This window comes from Triplophysa rosa, linkage group LG24, assembly GCF_024868665.1.
Source record: "Triplophysa rosa linkage group LG24, Trosa_1v2, whole genome shotgun sequence".
NCBI classification, from domain to species: domain Eukaryota; kingdom Metazoa; phylum Chordata; class Actinopteri; order Cypriniformes; family Nemacheilidae; genus Triplophysa; species Triplophysa rosa.
Genome location: NC_079913.1, coordinates 5,363,499 through 5,382,193, shown reverse-complemented (window position 1 = coordinate 5,382,193; position 18,695 = coordinate 5,363,499). Strand labels below are relative to the sequence as shown.

The 18,695-nt window shown below is 37.4% G+C and overlaps 1 protein-coding gene across 4 annotated transcripts in view; it reads left to right on the top strand.

Annotated features, from left to right (window-relative positions):
* btbd11a (BTB (POZ) domain containing 11a) overlaps positions 1–18,695 on the top strand; it is a 102,198-nt gene that overhangs the window by 56,550 nt on the left and 26,953 nt on the right. For all 4 annotated transcript variants that reach the window (XR_008961922.1, XM_057323946.1, XM_057323948.1 and 1 more), the window contains exon 2: positions 12,887–13,036. Coding sequence is in view for 3 of the 4 variants with exons in the window: in XM_057323946.1 (XP_057179929.1) it covers positions 12,887–13,036 (150 nt within the window). In the remaining variant the exon portion in view is untranslated. The remainder of the gene's footprint in view (positions 1–12,886; positions 13,037–18,695) is intronic.

Below are 18,695 nucleotides of genomic sequence, written 5' to 3'. Positions count from 1 at the left end.
ACTGTGAAAACTCGTTTTCTCTGTGTATTTTGGGTTTTCCTGTTCTCTCTTTTTTCTTCTTTTCACACACTCCAATTCATATCAAAAGGAGTGGAGTATAGGTCGACCTGTCAAACGAGCTCAGCCCCCTGTAATAATTAAACTCGGTGCGTTTGCCTGTGGCAGAACTTGCCGGAACCTGCTTGGATGGCAGAGAAGCGAGAGGGAAATGAATGTGCAGTGACGCAGAGGAAATAGACAGCGTTTCAGGCGGGGAAACACGCTTGTCTCGGTGGCACTAACTGCAGATCCCTTTTCTCATTTCTGTGTTTTTCTCTGCTGTTAAAAGAGCCTAGATGTCCTATCATTTTCATTTCCTTCAGAGTCTTTCAAATAAAGAAGGAAAATAGTTCACACGGAGGTCTGGGTTAGAGTTTAATTTTAGATCATAATGAAGGTGTTGCAAACATGTTATATGCACTGCCCGTCCCAAAAAAAGTCACACACTCTAATATTTCGTTGGACCTCCTTCAGCTTTGATTATGGCACGCATTCGCCGTGGCATCGTTTCCATAAGCTTCTGCAATTTATTCCCGGCCAACATTTATTCCCGTCCAGAGTTGCATTCATTTTTCGCCAAGATCTTGTATTGATGATGGGTGAGTCGGACCGCTGCGCAAAGTCTTCTCCAGCACATCCCAAAGATTCTCAATGGGGTTAAGGTCTGGACTCTGTGGAGGCCAATCCATGTGTGAAAATGATGTCTCATCTGAACCACTCTTTCACAATTTGAGCCTGATAAATATTGGCATTGTCATCTTGGAATATGCCTGTGCTATCAGGGAAGAAAAAACCCATTGATGGAAGAACCTGGTCATTCAGTATATTCAGGTAGTCAGCTGACCTCATTCTTTGGGCACATAACGTTGCTGAACCTAGACCTCCAATCGAATGGGAGGCTCTTACCTATTTTCTGAGTTAAATCCAGGTTGTGACTTTTTTTGGACGGGCAGTGTATAATCCATATAATGAAAGTCAGTTGTGACCAAGGACTGTTACCAGTACAATTTTACTATTAAACACTAATACCAGATGGTTAAGAACAACATGGATAAACAATTACAGAATTGTCCTTTGTGTGTCAACTATGACTTAAAAGTGATAGTTCACCCAAAAATGAAAGTTCTGTCATCATCACTCACCCTCTTGTTATTTCAACCTGTATGATTTTCTTTTTTTCTGCAGAACACAAAAGAAGATATTTTGTAGAATGTTGTTAACTGGCACCCATTCACTTGCATTGGTTTTGCGTCTATACAGTAGAAGTGAATGGGTGCCGGCACTGTTACCAACTTTTTTCAAAATATCTTCTTTTGTGTTTTGCAAAAGAAAGAAAGTCATACAGGTTTGAAATGACAAGAGAGTGATTAAATAATGACAGAATTTTAATTTTGGGGGAACTATCCGTAATGAAAGTATCAAGGCTTCATTAGTATGTATGTTTCATACAAAGGATCATTCCCGCCTGGGGGTGTGTATCAGTTTGCCGTTCTCAGAGCCGTTGTCTAGGACATGATAAAACCTGTGACTTTGACACTCTATCCAGGAGCCACTGACTTCAAGGACATTTTTGCCGGCAGACAAATTGGACTAAATGTCAGCCGAGAAGCCGTAATTGCTACCTAAAGGTTAAGCTAATTTTCACATGTTCGGGCACGTTTTATGGTATTTTCAGAGGTCTGTTGACCGCACCTAAGTATTTACTGTGTGTCAAATGTCTGCGATTTAGGCCAAAGCTGTGTTTTGTCTTCAAGATTCATTATTTAACACTGGGGTTCATTTTCTAATTGTACAACTTCAAGACTGTGAGAAAGTCAACAATGCGCCGTTCCAGTTATACCTGGAGGTATTTACTGGATTGCATGGGTTGGTACCTCTTAAAGAACCAGTGCAGACTGGTTCTTTATCCAGTGTCATTTGAAATATGCATATGGGAATCTTTTGTACAATATAGGCTTGTATGGAGATTTAACTTTTGTGCTGGCATGTCTACATTTAGTATTTGTTGTTTTTAAGTCCATGTCTTGCTTCAATATGCTGAAATTCAATATGTTGAAAATCTTTCCCACCTGAAGCAAAACTGTGTGTGTGTGTGTGTGTGCGTGTGTGTGTGTGTGTGTGTGTGTGTGTGCGTGCGTGTGTGTGTGTGTGTGTGTGTGTGTGTGTGTGTGGATGGTACTTATATAAGTTGTCTCATTGACTGCATACATTTACACTCATTATATACTCTGTAAGGTAGATGAAAATATTTCGTGTGGGTGTGCATTGCTTTTTCAGTATTACTTCAGTATTATTAGCGGTACTTGCTTTCCCATACTGTAAATGAGAATATAACTCGCATTGGAATGGTTTCAAGACTAGAAGCTAAAGTTAGTACAGCGTTTTCCCAATGAACCGTAAAATTCCACAGCAGCGTCTAATCGAGCTTCCTCTGTTGGTACTGTACTGTATACTGTATATGAAAATCACTTCAGTTCCTCGCGGTCTTACTCCGTAATTTCATTCTCTTTATATTGACAAATATATGAATTTGAGTGCATTTGAACTTAAATTATACAGTACCTCTAAATTGAACCCAAAATGAACTTGATTCTTTACATTCATATTAGGACTGGAAATTGTATTCTGATCTCTTTTTCCTTTTTTATTTTGATGAAAATCGAAAGTGTCTTTGGTTTTGAGAAATAAAGCTAAAAAGCAGTTCTTATATACTGTAGATCAACCAAGCTAAAATATATCTAATATGAGAGCTCATATATCCCTGTCATTGGTTCTGCAGAACTGCCTTTATTTCAACTAAGAAATAGGATTATTCTGTATGAAACTGGTTTATGTTATAAACTCATATTTTTACACTGGCAGATTTTATTATGATATTTGTGTGGCAGAAATACTGATGTGGCCTCTCGCCTCTGGGCTCTTATGTAAATACGAGGCGGCAGTCCGTTCTGTGTACTGCTTTCCTTCATTTTATGGCCTTGAGTTACTGGCTCATCTTCCGTGTTCTGCGGACATATGGACACCATCTGGTGGGACCTGGACGCGTGAAGGTGCTCATGCTGGGCCCCAAACAGGGGCCTCTGGGTCATGTTAACCCATAAGAAACAGAGAATCTATGTGTGTGGAGTTCTTATGTTCATCTGTCTTTTCCCATTAAAATCACTAAACATCCTTAGAACAAGTTACATTTATTTGAGAAACAATAGTCGACCATTTTTGAACAGCAAAATTGGCAATTGTTTTATTTAGGCATACATTTTAACATCGGTTATTCACTGTGCTTAAGATAAGAAAAAACAATGTGTCAAAAATGTAAAAACAAACTAAAATACAGATTACAAAGTACACTTCGGCCGATTCAGTGCTGCTGGGTTTGTGGTAGTCCCTTGACAGTGTTTGTTCTCATTACATTAGTTTCAGCTCCATAAGAAATACACATTCAAACCATTTTTTTGCCTCATCCAAAATGAAAAGAATTCATGCTGAAGCCCAAGAGAGAACCCGGTTTTTGTGAGAGCAAAACTTGTAAAAAGCAAAAAGTATGTTTTCTTGTTTTGTAATTCTTCTGCATGCATTTTCCCTCTTCTCACTGCATCCTTTTACAGCTATCTGCATGTCTACATCATGTTTATTATCCCTCTCGCTCCTTCCTCTCTGTAAGAAGATTAGAAGCATGTGAAGAGAGTTTGGTATGTGACTTTGTAATTGAGTCGGGCATTACCGTGGGCTTTGTAACTCACAACCTTCCATCAGTGATTGACTATAGCATTTAAGTCATGACCCCATCTGCAGAGAATTTACGTCATGATCTCATCTGCAACGCATTCTACATATGCATCCTGTTGCTCACACGATTATGATTATTGTCAATCTTACAGCTCCAGAACATCTTTGTATCCAGGCCTCTTACCATACATTTTACTTTTGCTTTGTCAATTTAGTCAGTTTAGTTGAAGTGTGTTTACTGTAACACCTGTCGAAAAATACTGTGTGAGATTAGTTTTGCACGAAATGTTTTTTTGTAAAACCATCTGTGACGGCTTTTGTAGTCAGAGTACAGAGGTACACTAGTTCACATGAATCACACGCATGAACCATATAGGAAAAAAAAGTTTATTAGGATATACGTCTGTGTTTTGATTGGTTGGTTTTGACTGCATGGATTCTGCCGTGATGACTCAGCCCGGGCTCATGGAGCACAGATGGAGAGCAGGAACATGCTGCAAAGCAGCATGGGACTTTCTTTGATCTCATTATATGATGTGAATGGTATTAATTATTTGAGGTGTGCCAGTATGTTCAGGGGCGTTTGTAACAGTCGTGATAAAATCTTCTTGGAAGCTGTTTGATGATCTTTTGTATTGTCGTCACTTGTGGATGACTAATGTGAATACCACCGTTTAACGTGCAATAGTTTTTATGGAAAATATACTTGTATTGTAAATAAACAGTACAGAGTGTGCATATTCTGTATCTGTGTGTTTATGAAAAATATATTTTTTATTGTTTACGATGTAAGAGTTGTTTTTGGTAATGTTTTTTTTTAAGACCGTGGTTGACCATAAACCATCTGTGTTGTTTAGTAGAGATAGCGTTGTTTTGAATCCGTGCACATTTCTGAAATGAACTGTTCTGTCAAAGCCATCCCGCAAGTAAGCCAATGATAGGTTAATGTGGAAATCAAATTGAAACACTTCCCAGTACAATGAAATGTCATCCGCTGATAGAACTCTGGCCACAATTTCTGCGGTTTGGAAATTCACTGTCCTTTTCCTCAAAGTAATCTCATCTGTCAATCATCAAATCTGACCCACACACAGAGAGGATGAACCTGCATCAGTGCCACTCAATCCTCTTATCATCCCAGAATGCTTTGCACAGATTTTTTGGCACACAGTATTTTGCAAATGTTCAAGTATATACAGAATTATGGAAATGTGCTGAGTTTGTGTTGCTGTCGATCTCGCTCTAGTGTCTCAAGAGATCATTTCTTTTTAGTTTTCCACCTTTTCTTCTGGGACAGCTGCTGCGTTTATTGCACCCGGAATCCTTATCATTTTTAAAACTGGCAGGAATTCATCGGATGCGCTGTTAAACACCTGCCATGGATTCCCAATAAAGATACCATGTTCTGCTAGAACTGCCATTTCAAATCTTCCTGCTTTAAGCAACTTTTAAAAAAAGTTTTTTTTTGTGGAACACCAAAGGTGAAGTTACCAAAGAGAAAGTCAGGATGGCTGTCTGTTATACTGTAGGCCTAATCCAAGCTTTCTGAATCCATTTTATTTTTATTTTTTTGGGTGAGAAACGCACTGAAATTTTGCTATAGATACCTGTAACAATTACATTTTTTGTTTAAAAGAGAAGTTTTAAGATTCAACTATAAATAATCTACTTTGTGTTCAAAGGTTTCACGTTTTTTTGTGTCAACTTTTTCTTTAGACTCTTGTTGTTTATGACATCAAAACACATTAACCTTTATATTTTGAGCACCACGGGTTCGAGAGAAGTGAATTCTCAGTTTTATAGGGAAATGGGGCATTTCGCCGGAAAAATTGAGCTCTGTGGATATCGTGATACTTAGCGTGGCTCTCATTAAAATCTTCCTCTGTCCCTTGTTGATCTTATTGCTCCAAGCTGGTCTTAAATGTCAGAATGGCACAATGTTGGCCGTAAATATAGCAGCTCTGAACCAGTGTACGTCGTGAGGAGGGGCATTCAACTCGGTTGTCATGGTGATGGTGAATTCGGACAGCTTGAGGGAAGTTTTAATGATTTAGCACTTGAGGCATACCCTTTCTGACTCTACATCTGAACCCTACATCAGCAGAATACTTTTGTGCATGTTTATTATTTTTATAACAATGCGATAGGGATGTGCAAATCAAACCATTTCCGAATCAAAAGTGAGTTGTCTGATCCATTGGTCAACTTGTCATTTTAATTACTATTTACGATTAATCTGTTTATGTACATTTCTTTTTGGGAGATCACTTTAATAGAGATATACAAAACCATCACAGTCCTTACTTTGCTCATTACAGCTGGTTTGACATTGGATAGTGATTGATTTATTTACTGTTAAGGGTGCTGAATTTCCATCTCTACCATAATATTTTAAAGAATTTTAGTGGACATTTTAATTGCTGCCTTTAGGGTATGATCAATTTCTCATTTGCAACATATTAACATATTATTTTCAACGAAGGTTAGAAAGTTTTATTCTAGTGTGAGTCGACCTGCCCTCAGTTTCCAAAAAGATCTACGTTTTCTAATTCTTCACTCAATATATCGGGACCGTATGACCCACTTTCCACAAGTACTGACCAAAGACAGCATAGTGACATATTTAGAAATACAGACAATTGGCAGAGCATTGGGAAGAGAAGAATTTGACCTTCTCTTGCAAATTTTCTCTTTTTTCATAATGGTCCTTTATTTTTTTACAAGGGTATTTTCATTATATAACACCTGCAACTCTAAATAGAGAACAGCTAGAAGTTCGATAACTTATTAAACTTCTTGAAAAGCCATTCAGATGTGAATTTCATGCAAAAATGCATCCAATGCATGAAAATATCTGTCAACTGATCAAATGGTAAAAAAAACAGAGATTTTAACAGGTGTATTTTCATGTTGTAAGTGCAGAATTGTCTTAAAGTGATAGTTCACCCCAAAATAAAAATTCTGTCATCATTTACTCACCCTCTTTCAAACCTGTATGACTCTCGTTCTTCTGCAGAACACAAAATAAGATATTTTAAAGAATGTTGGTAACAGAAAACCGTTGGTCCCCATTGGTTTTGTGTCCATACTATGGGGCCCAATGGTTTTCTGTTACCAATATTTTTCAAATATCTTCTTTTGTGTTGTGCTAAAGAAAGAAAATCATACAGGTTTGAAATGACAAGAGGATGTGTACATTTTTACATGTGTACATTGAATTTGTTGACTTTCTGCATGTCTCTAGTGTTTTTATGAATATAACATACCACAATAAAAACACAAATCCCCCTAAAATGTTAGTTTCTGTCACTGCGCATCCTGCATGCGCCCACCTTCAAATCCAGCACATCCTCTTTCCACCAATCGCACGGTTGCTCTGCAGCTCTGCCCTGTTGCTATGGAGACTTGGCTGTTAATATTCTGCAAGAGTCTTACTCTAGAGAAATCGATGGGACATTACTCCAGCAAATATACAGCAGTGCAGCAGCAGGAAAAAAAAACTAAAGGCGCGCTAAGGAGTTTTGTTTTCGTTTTTTTATGTTTTGTTTACTGATTGCAGTGTTTCCCCTAGTTCACTTGCCATTGTGCCGTCATAAATGGAATACTTCTATTTAGTCGGTGGATTGAAGCTACTCTGAGCTCTTTTGAATATGAGAGCAATCCAATTGTTTTATCACATCACATTGACAGGTGGCTGTGCAATTGATCTCTTATTCGCAACTCCTTGTGGTGCATGCCGAAACAATTTTTCCAATAATATTCCAATAATAATTTATCACCTCAACACCTAGAGGAAATCAAAACAAAGTGTCTGAGTGAGCTCTCTGAAGTGAAGAGGTTTCTGTCAGAGGAAAAGAAGAGGACATATTGATTGTCGATGTGATCATTCAGTGTCTTGGTGACAAGGGATATGAGGCAAGCTACTAAAACACTCTCTCAGCCAAGAAAGAAAACAATCTTGTATTGTTTAAGGAAACCAAAGCCCCACCACACCTATTTATTACTTACATACAGAATAATATATAGTGTGATTTGAAATTGTAGTTCATGCAAATTCAAGAGTACTCAAATAAACACATGCATGTATGTGACCCTGGACAACAAAACCAGTCTTATGGGTCATTTTTTTAAAATGGAGATTTATCCATCATCTCAAAGCTGAATAAATAAGCTTTCCATTGATGATGTATGATGTGTTAGGATTGGACAATATTTGACCAAGATACTATTTAAAACTCTGGAATCTGAGGGTGCAAAAAATTTAAAGACAATAAATGAAAATCGCCTTTAAAGTTGTCCAAATAAAGTCCTAACGATAGCATATTACTCACAAAAATAAAGTTTTTATATATTTACGGTAGGAAATGTACAAAATATCTTCATGGAACATGATCTTTACTTAATATCCTAATGATTTTTGGCGTAAAAGAAAAATCGATCATTTTCATCACGCTCAAAAAAATTGCCCCCAAAAAATCCTGTGCTACTTATGACTGGTTTTGTGACATAGACATTAAACACAGACTTTTCTTGATTTATGTTTATAGTACATTTATGGTTCAGTACGTTTTAAAAGCATCAACAAATGAATAATCCATTTGGCATTTAGCTAATAACCCATCATTTACCTGCACATACTGTATAGTCTTGATTTGGTTCCATCTGGTATGCTGACTTTATCTGGATCTCTGTTTCTTTAAAAAGAAAGAAGAATTGGCTCTTTAAAAAGCGACAGATGTAATGGTAGAGCCGGATGATGCGAGAGTCTGCTTGTGTTTGAGAAGGTCTGACTTCACGTTCATTACCGTATGCAGCCGAGTCATTTTTAGATATCACTTAAATGCCAGTAAGACCCGCAGAGAATTATGGGCCCACCGTTTTTGCAGTAATCTGCCTAATGCCCGGTCCCTCGGTATGGAATCTGTCTCGAGAGACGTCATTAATGTGATTTTAATGTCCATTAAAAGTTAGGGGAAGTATTGGCTCATTTAAACAGACTCAAGTTATAGTTTTATTAGATTATTGTAACACTATTAATAAAATGCAGATGTATCACAATGTATTGGATTTATAGAAAAGATTTTATGTTACTTCTGCGTGATATAAAAAATATTAATCCAGTTTCACAGGATACATTAAAAATACATTAGGTTTTTATTTGCGTGAATACATTTGATTGTGTTTTCACTGTAGAAAGAATTGAGAGGTTTTCAGGTCAGTGAGCAGCTTATACATAGAGATGGTTCCCAGAAAAAGCACATTTCGTGCATATGTATGCATACCAGACATTTCACCAAATAAATGCTCTGTCACGGATAACCGGGCATTTTGTGTATTTCTCAAACAGAAATATTGGAATTCACTTCACCTAAAACAGCCATCGGCATATCTTTGTATATTTGTATTTATGTCCTCGATGCAAGTGAACTTGTCTCTACATTCTTTGGGAAGTTTATTTTCGAGGACAAGAGTACGTCACACAATCTGTTCACGTTGGCACTTGTTCAATTTGTGTGGCTGCTGAGATTAATATTTACCAAAATACTGTAGAGTTGGATGCACAGTCAATGACACCAACGTATAAAGGATTGTTTTTCAGCTTGCCAAAATATGTTTTTAGTATTTTTGTTTTCTATTATTATTTTTTTTAAAACACCTGCCACCCAACAGAGAACTAAAAAACTGCCCGGCTGTCTGTTTCCTGTCAGAATGCGAGTCGAGGTCACCAGATGTGTCTTTTAAAATCAGTCTGACCTCTGATCTTCTCAAGAGAGTAGACTTTCCATCCGCTAGAGACGGAGAGGGATTCAATTTCCCATTTCTCCCTGACTTTGATTGAAGTATATAGCATCATTTGTGCTGTTTTATTTGTGCCACCCTACAGTTTCTCAAACTGAAGTTATTGAGCAGACTGCGTTCCTGTGGCTCAAAACCGTCTCCTCGTGTCATGGCACAAAACTCAAGATTGAGAAACTTTTCCTTCTTGTTAAAGAAACAAGTTTTCAGAAACACAGACTGCATTATGAGCTATGGACCATTTGGAGGGAAGTTTTTCCACCAGCTGCACAAGGCTGCAGACTGATATTTCACAAGGTCACAATCTTTAGGGTACTGCGGTCTCATTTTCCTCCTCCCACCGTTAACTTAACCCCATATCAAGCGAAGGAAAACATTGCAGGGTAAAAATAACAGTTGCTTCCCTCCCAGCAGGGGAATTCAAGTGCTGCAGAAAGATAACGGTGTTAAAACTTGGTTCAGGTTACAAAGATGGAGAGACTAGAAGACCCTTTATTTTTTTACCCCATAATCACATTTAAACGTTGATGCACTGAGCATAAAAAAGAAAGATTGAAGGGTTTCAAAAACGGAGAGGAATGTTGATTGGGTGGAGGGTCATAAAATATTGACAGATGTTTTTTATTCCACTGGAGTGCATATTTTTGGCTTGAGTGAAAGGGTCATGAGAAGCTTTCTAGAAAAACTGTCAGTTTCTTTGCCAGTGGTATTCTTGGATTTATCATAGGGTGATGACAGCTCATATGCGCTGTGTGCGTTCCCATTGTGTGCATGATTTTTTGTGTGTGTTTGAGCAAAAACCCAATATGAGATATTCAAATATAAGAAGTTTAACACAACACAAAAACAGGTCCCTAAAAATGTTCTATGGATTTTGTTTTCTGGCTACATCATCATCTCATGCCTGTCATATACAACTGGAGAAAAACCAGCATGAAAATGCTGTAGCCCGTGTAAATGACATCATCGTGCTGGCATGTGTCATGTGTCATGCAGCTTGGCACACACATACATTACCAGCTCTCAACCATAGTTATGACCCAAATATGTCACCATGGTATCATTATCTTGCCATCATTCACTTGTTGAAATTCATTGTTTTTTTAATTTATAGCTGTCATGCAATTACATTAATAAATCTACTGCAAAAAATACAAACAAAGTAAACTGTTGAAAGCTTTTTAAAACAGTATACTCTATGTGACCCTGTCTGTGAAATCTCAGAAAGTCGTATAACCAAATTATGAGATTAAGTACAAAATCACGTAGGTCATGTGTGTTTATTGCTGTAAAATATATGATTATGTGATAGATTTCAAAATACAGTATTTAAAATTCTATTTATAATCTGAAATTAAGTTTTTTTACACTACATTTGACTATTTTGCACAAAAAAATACCAGAAGTTGGCTTTGTAAACACTGATTTTAATCTTTGACATGACCTTCATTGATGATTTTATGTAGAATATCTAAAATCCACTTTTATGTAGAAAATGCCTAGTAAATCACAAAAAATGACTTTTGCCTGGTTTTCACGGACTGGGTCACATATAAAAACACATTTAATTGTAAAATGATATTTCTTTCTTAAATATTTGTTGCAAAAAAACAAAACAGTGTTTTCTGATATGTAGGGTCAGTGAATATATTCATAGAACAAAACTTAAGTTCTGTCCTGACCCTAAAAATCATCACTGTTAAACTCTGCACAACGAAAAATAAAAATGCAACAAACCATTTGTGTACTGCTGCCCCATCTAAAAAGCAAATTCATTAGATAAGACAGCTGACCAAAACAAAGCAGATTTCTTCGCTTGAACTCTCCACGCGATTCTTTAAAAGCATCATGTCACCCATGAACAAAAATGTGTCCCTTGACGCAGCATCCAGATGCCTGGCGACTGTTGTGAATTGCCTATTATGCATCCACTCAGTAACCACAGACAACCTCACAGCTGCCAGAACTCTTCGTGCCAGGTCATTTTAATCATAGCTTCATGAAAACTTCATGAGTTTCTCTGCTGTCATGTGCTAACGACTTCATTCAATATACAACAGGATAAAGGATATTTACCCACCGCTGGGAGACTGGCAACACAGATCGCTTTAGATGAGAGTCAGGAGCATAGCCTGCTTAAAATAGTTTCCAGATAAACCATTGTGTGTGCATCAATCCTTGTCTCGACTGACAACCTCTGAGGAAAATCTCTGAAAAGACGAACAGGTACAGATATGATTGTTAAATAATACCAGAAACACAATCTAGTTCCCACATGTGAATTGGCTTTTTGCTCATACCGATAGATGCTTGTCTGCCCTTGTTCACCTGTGGCTGCGCTCAACATCCCATCTGTCGCAGCCTGCTCTCCTGTTCAAACAAAGGCCTTGGCCCACGTCTGGGTGTAGTAATGTGATTAGGGTAACCGAATGGTGTGCTCCAGGGCTCCAGCCAACACTTGCTGCTAAACTCACCTGTGACTACAGCTTGAACAAGATCCAACTCAAAAACAGCTGCTTTAATTCATCCTGAGATTGTTTGACGTAGAACAATAACAGAGTTGGGGTAACGTTATCGACAATGAACTGTATGAAATTGCTTGGTTTTCCCAAATAACCAATAAAGAATACGATATTTAGCAGAAGTGTAGTTCCTCAACTTGTAGAGCATTCCCAACATACAGCCACAGAAAAAAATTAAGAGACCTCTCCAGAATTATTTTCGTTTTTTTCTGAATTTACTGTTTATAGGTACATGTTTAATAAAACAAACATTTTTGTTTCATTCTGTGAACTCTGTGATCCTCCAATCCCAAATTAAATATTGTTTTTTGTTTGCATTTATTGGTATGAAATGTAAACAGGACACACTGGTCAAAATAACAAAAAAAAGATTTGCAGATCTTGAAAACTAAAGAGAAAACAAGTTCATATTTATTTGCTAGGCTATACCCTATTTTTTTTCTGCGGCTCTACAAACATAAAATAAAATGTCAACAAATTATAATTTTATATATAATATTATTAGTAGTAGTATCATCATCAATAATAATAATAATAATAATAAATAGAATAATTATTTTATTGCACTATATGTTGCATTTGATAAAAGCATCTGACGAATGCATAAATGTAAAGTTCCAGGAGTTGCATATCTTACATTTTTTCATTTACCAGACATTTTTATCCAAATCAACTTACAAATGAAAGCGCATTTAACATTTTGTCAATGACCTAAAAATAAGTGCAGACTACGAAGCCACATTTACAAGTATAGGACCAGAGTTTTTGACTTGACGTTTGATTCTCTTGTTTCTGCTCTTTAGGTGTATTGAGTCTGCCGGACAGCCTGAACCTCCACCGTGACCAACAGCGAGCGGGTAAAACTGCAGAGGGACACACCTACAGCCAGGCGGAGCTCCGCACCATTGAACAATCCCTTTTGGCCACTCGTGTAGGGAGCATCGCTGAACTCAGTAAGCACTTGTGTCATAACACTTTGTGTGTATAGGAGTCATAGTCATACACCCAAGAATTTTAACACTTTGGCAAACCTAGAACATATTATTCCTGCTAAATATCACTTTATATTTAGCCTGTATTGAGTGTCATAGAACAAATGAAGTCTACATCCATGGTGTCTGTGTTATTTTATGTCTCTGGACAATCCATTAAGTTTGCACCACTGTTTTTAGATATTTTGCGTGGGTGTATGAATCCAGTGGTCAGAAAGTCCTACCCTGAACTGAGCGGGTGGAGTATGTCCTCCCTGTGGTGTATACCGGATGAGTAAAATCCCTATGTATATATTTGTTTAATTGGCGATGTTGGTGGTTCAGAGCTCTTTACTGTAGATGTGTAGCCACAGTTGCATTTTAATCATAGTGAAGGTGTGAACCCCAATGCGGAAAAAAGTCAAGATGCAAAAGAGAGCAGCATTAGCCACACTGATTGTTTCCCCTCAAGTGCGCCAGCCAAATGAATGAATGCGAACTCATCTGTGTGGAGGGACTTGAGTAAATTACAGAGAGGCAGTGACCCTTCTGTCACTCTAATCAACATTACATTGGGTGCCGGGAAGCGGAAACGTCCACCAGGGCAAGCCAGACGCAAATATAACCGACTTTTGCTCGCGTACCCAGATTTACGTAGCAGCACCAATTTCTTCCAGCGCTGTGTACTGTATAATAATTAAAAGTTATAATTAACATCTGAATGAGGTTTGAAGCTTGAGTGGAAATATTTATTCAGTTTATTTTGATATTTTGATAGTCTTTAAGCGCTTTATTTATTTAGAAACATGCCTATAACCTTGCTCTGTCTGGTCTTATATTTCATCTCAAAAAATAAAAAAGAATTACATTTCGAAGCACTAAGGTGGCTGACACGGGACAAAGATGTCATCACGTTTTGCTTCTTTACCGATGGAGATAACGTATTTACAAAATGCGCTCTGAAGAGCAGTTTGTCTGCTGGCGAATTCCATGCAAGGGGACCCACGGTGTATAAAACATAACGCTTTATTATGTAAGGTCTTTATACACCTCTGAAGACATTGTTATGTCTATTATATTGCATTTCTTTCAATAGACCTCCAGAAAATTACACATTGGAACTTTAAGTAACTTCTATTCATTTATTTATTGCATATAACATTATTTTAATGACATTGTTCATGCCTGTAATTGTAAAAAACACATTACAGTCATTTTTTGTGCAATGATTTTTATAGGTAATGAGATCTTATGAGAAACATGAAAGTAAAATGTCCATGTCCATTACAGTAATGCGAAATTGGGGAGAGAATGTCATAAAACATGTCATATTTGGCTGAATATGACCTGTGCATTTTTTTGTGAGATTTACCCAATAGCCCAGACAGCCTTATCAAATAAGTCTGGTGATTTTTGCATCTCCTGGTTATTTGTATTTTTGCATTTAATAAGTGTTGCGCAGATGTGACATTCCTGTCGTTATATTGCATCAGTGATGAAATCATGCAGAATATTAGCTGTTGCTTCAACAGATGAGGCATTATAATCACATGTAATTGACTCTCGCCTTTTATCTCAGTGCACAATAAGCATTTGCATGTTGATTTCAGACCCTATAAAGTCCACCTAATTGTTGCTTTGCTATTTCTGACTTATTTTCACACTGTAAAAAAAAGATAAAGGCCCATATTATGCAATTGCTTTTGTGTTGGTGAAACATGCATAATCATTTCTCGATCATCTCAGTTCTGGCTGTGTGAAATATGATTATCTCACACTGTCCTACTTTACAGAAGTACTGAATAATAGGTGTGGTATCATGTTAAAACAAAGGCTTTGTTAGTGTGTGTCCAGCATTACTTATAGAGGTGTGTGCTAATGAGCGGCCAGATGTATGTCATTGCGGTGGAAGCCACATTGGCCGCTGCGGTTAAAAGCGTCTGTCGGACAAATAAACCAAGAAACATAATACATTGTGAGGCCATTAACAAAGAGGCCCACCCTTTCCAGACATGACTCTGCTGAAGGCTGTTTATGTTCAAGCAATAAGCCCCAAGAAGCAGTGGGTTACAGTGCATTTTATAACAGCTTAGGGCGTTGTGGCATGACGCGAAGCGGAGTAACCCACTGCTTCACGGGGCTTATTGCTTTTATAAAACGGTTATTCCATATGCTTAGCAAGGTTTCATAAAATAAAGTAAATAAAATGATATTTAGGCTATGTGGTGCGGTCAGCCGTTATATATTGGGGTGTTTTATAACGGCTTAGAACTCGGCTCAGCCAATCAGAATCAAGGACCAGAACTGACCGTTTTATAATATGGTACAGAAAAACAGCATTTGTTTTCTTTTAAAACTTGTGTGCATAGTGTTCCAGTAACACTGGAAGCAAACAAGCACATACGTTTTATAGTAAATGTGTCTGGAGTAACATTGAACAGTGGGATAGTCATATTTATTTCACTCAAGAATTGTATTCCTTTAAGAATGGCTTTAATTTTATGGTACGAATATTACATACACTAGTCTTTGAGGAACAAAATCACAATATGTCTCCACATTTTGGTGACTGTCTGTTAGTGATACGATTCATTTTTTAAACTTTCAAGCTAAAAGTAATTTTCTCGGTAAGCTGGCGATTTTTCTTGCCTTTTATTAACATTACTGGCTGTATTTTTAATAATAATAATGACTGTCCTGGCCCAGTGAGAAGCGAAATCAGCTCGGTTTAGTCTGTAAATGATGGTTTCCCAATCAAGCCCTTTTTATCTCATCACATCTCTCTGATGTTTCCTGGTGTGGCTGATCCAACCGGAAACACACCAAGTGCCACTTCGGCTTCGTGACAGATGTTATGTAGCTAATGGGAGGTAATTTGAAGGTGAAAATTAAAAGAACCAAGAATGAAAGTAGAAAGATGGGATGATTTGATAATTAAGCCGTATTGTGAGTTTAAACAATTTTCCATTACTGATGTTGTTGTCATTACATTTTATTTTTTAACAGAAAACTTCTGGATTATTAGCTTTATACCCCTTGTTGTGACAAATAATGTCTTATTCCAAACCTGGGTTACTTCTACATCACTTTCACTGTATATCCTTTCCATACTGTACAATGAAAGTGAATGATTCAAAGTCTTTTTTAATATCTCCGGTCACCGTGTCCTTCAGAGCAAATTACTGCTTTCATCTGTTATTTCTACCTGTTGAGCTACACTTTTCTGTCTGAGCTGATAGAAAAACAACCATGTGCAAAGACACACTCACAAACTCAAACGCACACTGGTATGCAGCTCCTCGCCAGTTATTAATCTTTCAGCTATCTGTCTACATTTTTCATTCTCTGAATTTGACCTTTTCCTTGTTTAGTTCAGCAAATCTCTTAGTAAAACAATCAGATAACTTGGATATTTGGCAGTCGATCAGTAATTTGGTTTCATGTTATCATGGTTTTATCAGGATGCTATATTTTTTAATCCCATTTTAAATGCATAGACAGTGCGATACAGTGGTCAGGTACCTTAGTCAGTAGAGCATCATGTTGGCAGTGAAAAAATTGATATAATGATCAAATTTACCTAGCAGAGTCTGCCACATTTGAGTAAGTCGCTAAAAGCGTCTGCCGCATGCATACATGTAAATGCCTTTTTTCCAACAAATAAAATGCTCCGCTAACCTGTTTATTAACACACTATTTTGTGACAGGCTTTTTTGAGACAACATAAAATAACGAATCTGCTGCGCTTAATGCAAATTACACATGTTTATGCATGCAGTGTGAAACTGCTCTTAAAGCAAACCGTCTAAAACTCCGAAGAAATAAAGTAACATCACAGTAGAATTATAATGGGTTCTAATGCGTTTCTAATGTCTTTTGTCATGTCGCGTTGTGCCGGTTGCGTCCGGTGTAGACACGGTGTTACTTAAGAATCTTGCTTTTTTGGAGTACTACATTAGCCAAAATAAACAATTGGCTTACAGTTCTGAGTAAACCCTTTAGAGAAAGACCGTTCTATTCTCATTGCTCACTTTACGTGTATCATTTTCTTAAGTAATAAAACAAGGATATACTGCATATTTCTTTCGATTTTATTGCCCGTTTTTAATGTATTTATTAAAAGCACCGTTGTTCGCAAACTTTAATCAGAAATTTGAAAGCATCACCCTGGCCTCTATTCCAGGGACCCTTCAGACTCATTCAAATGTTCCCGAATGTATACCAAGAGGTGGAGGAATAATTTTACGGTTCATTAAAGAAGGTCATTAAAGATTTGTGGGCACATTCTGGGACTACTTAGAACAACTCTCACTTCTGACATCTCAGCCGAGCTTCTATTCGACTCCTGCCGTGTTTGCGACCTGACAGATGAGGGCAATTGAGTCATTATTTTCACCTGCGCAAATCGCAGCTGCTCCGGCGCTGCCTCATCCTCCCGCTGAATCTTCTGACATAATGTTCAGAGAGTGGAATAAATGTCAGAAGATGCTGCATTCGCGTTTGAATGATCAAGATGCAGGGCATTTTAATGTAATAAAAGCAGGTTTCTAACTAGTTCTTAAACTCAAAGACACAATTGAAATGCAGTTTATTAAAACTTCAACAACATGCACAACTCCTGAGACAAATGTTAATTGCTTTTAATAGTGACCCAACTTAAGATTGCTCAATGTTAAATAGGTGCAAAAGCCTCCTCTCCAAATGTATGGTTGTCCCAAATACACCGGAAAGCATCAGTTCACTTTGTCATTAACAATGTAAAAGCAAACTGACTTTATTGATTTAAGTATTTTAATGGGTCATGTGATCTCTCATCACTGATGGCATTAAGCTTGTTAGTGGCAGGTGTAAATGGGTGCAACAAATATACATTTACTGTATGTCTGAATATAAATGTGCACGTAAGCCGTGGTCCCTTCCAGAAAATGTTCTAAGACCCTTCATAATGTAATGGAAGCAAATCGCCATCTACTGCGCCAGTTTTGTGTCTCAGTGGAAAAATCCCACGGGCTGTGCAGCAGATAGCTTAGCAAGGTGCCTTTATTTCACGGTCAAAGGAAAACCCGGTAATTACACTGAGAGGGAATAATTATAAAGGCTTCAGTTCTTTCCTGCTGCTTTCACATTGGTAGTTTATGCAGAGATACCTCTGTTTGTCACGTACTATACCGAATTTGCAGTTGGCACCCCGCTAAGACTTGAATAAGGTCCAGATGCAGATATGACATATATCAGCATACATTATTAAGAATGTGTGAGTCTTTCTACACCTGCTGTTTCTTTAATGTTTTTATTTAGTATTTTAAAAAGGAATTTGTATTGTTGAAACTTTTGAATCCCTGGCTCTTTAGCAAATGCGCTGTCTCTGGCTTTCATTCATTCCTCTGTTTATCTTCATCAGCGGTGTATTTATGCCTAGTGCTGACCTCAAATAAGATTACAAAGTACACACCACTTTTGCTCTCAGATCCGATAGCCCTGTTGGATCTGCTCATAAATTCTGCACCATCACTAAACAATTATGTAAAAAAGGCTATTGCATCGATTTATCATTTAAGACGGTGTAAATCAAGACCCCCTGAGCAGCTAATACAGGTTTATGGTATGAACTTCACTAATGAGCATCCCCTCGGACCGTCTG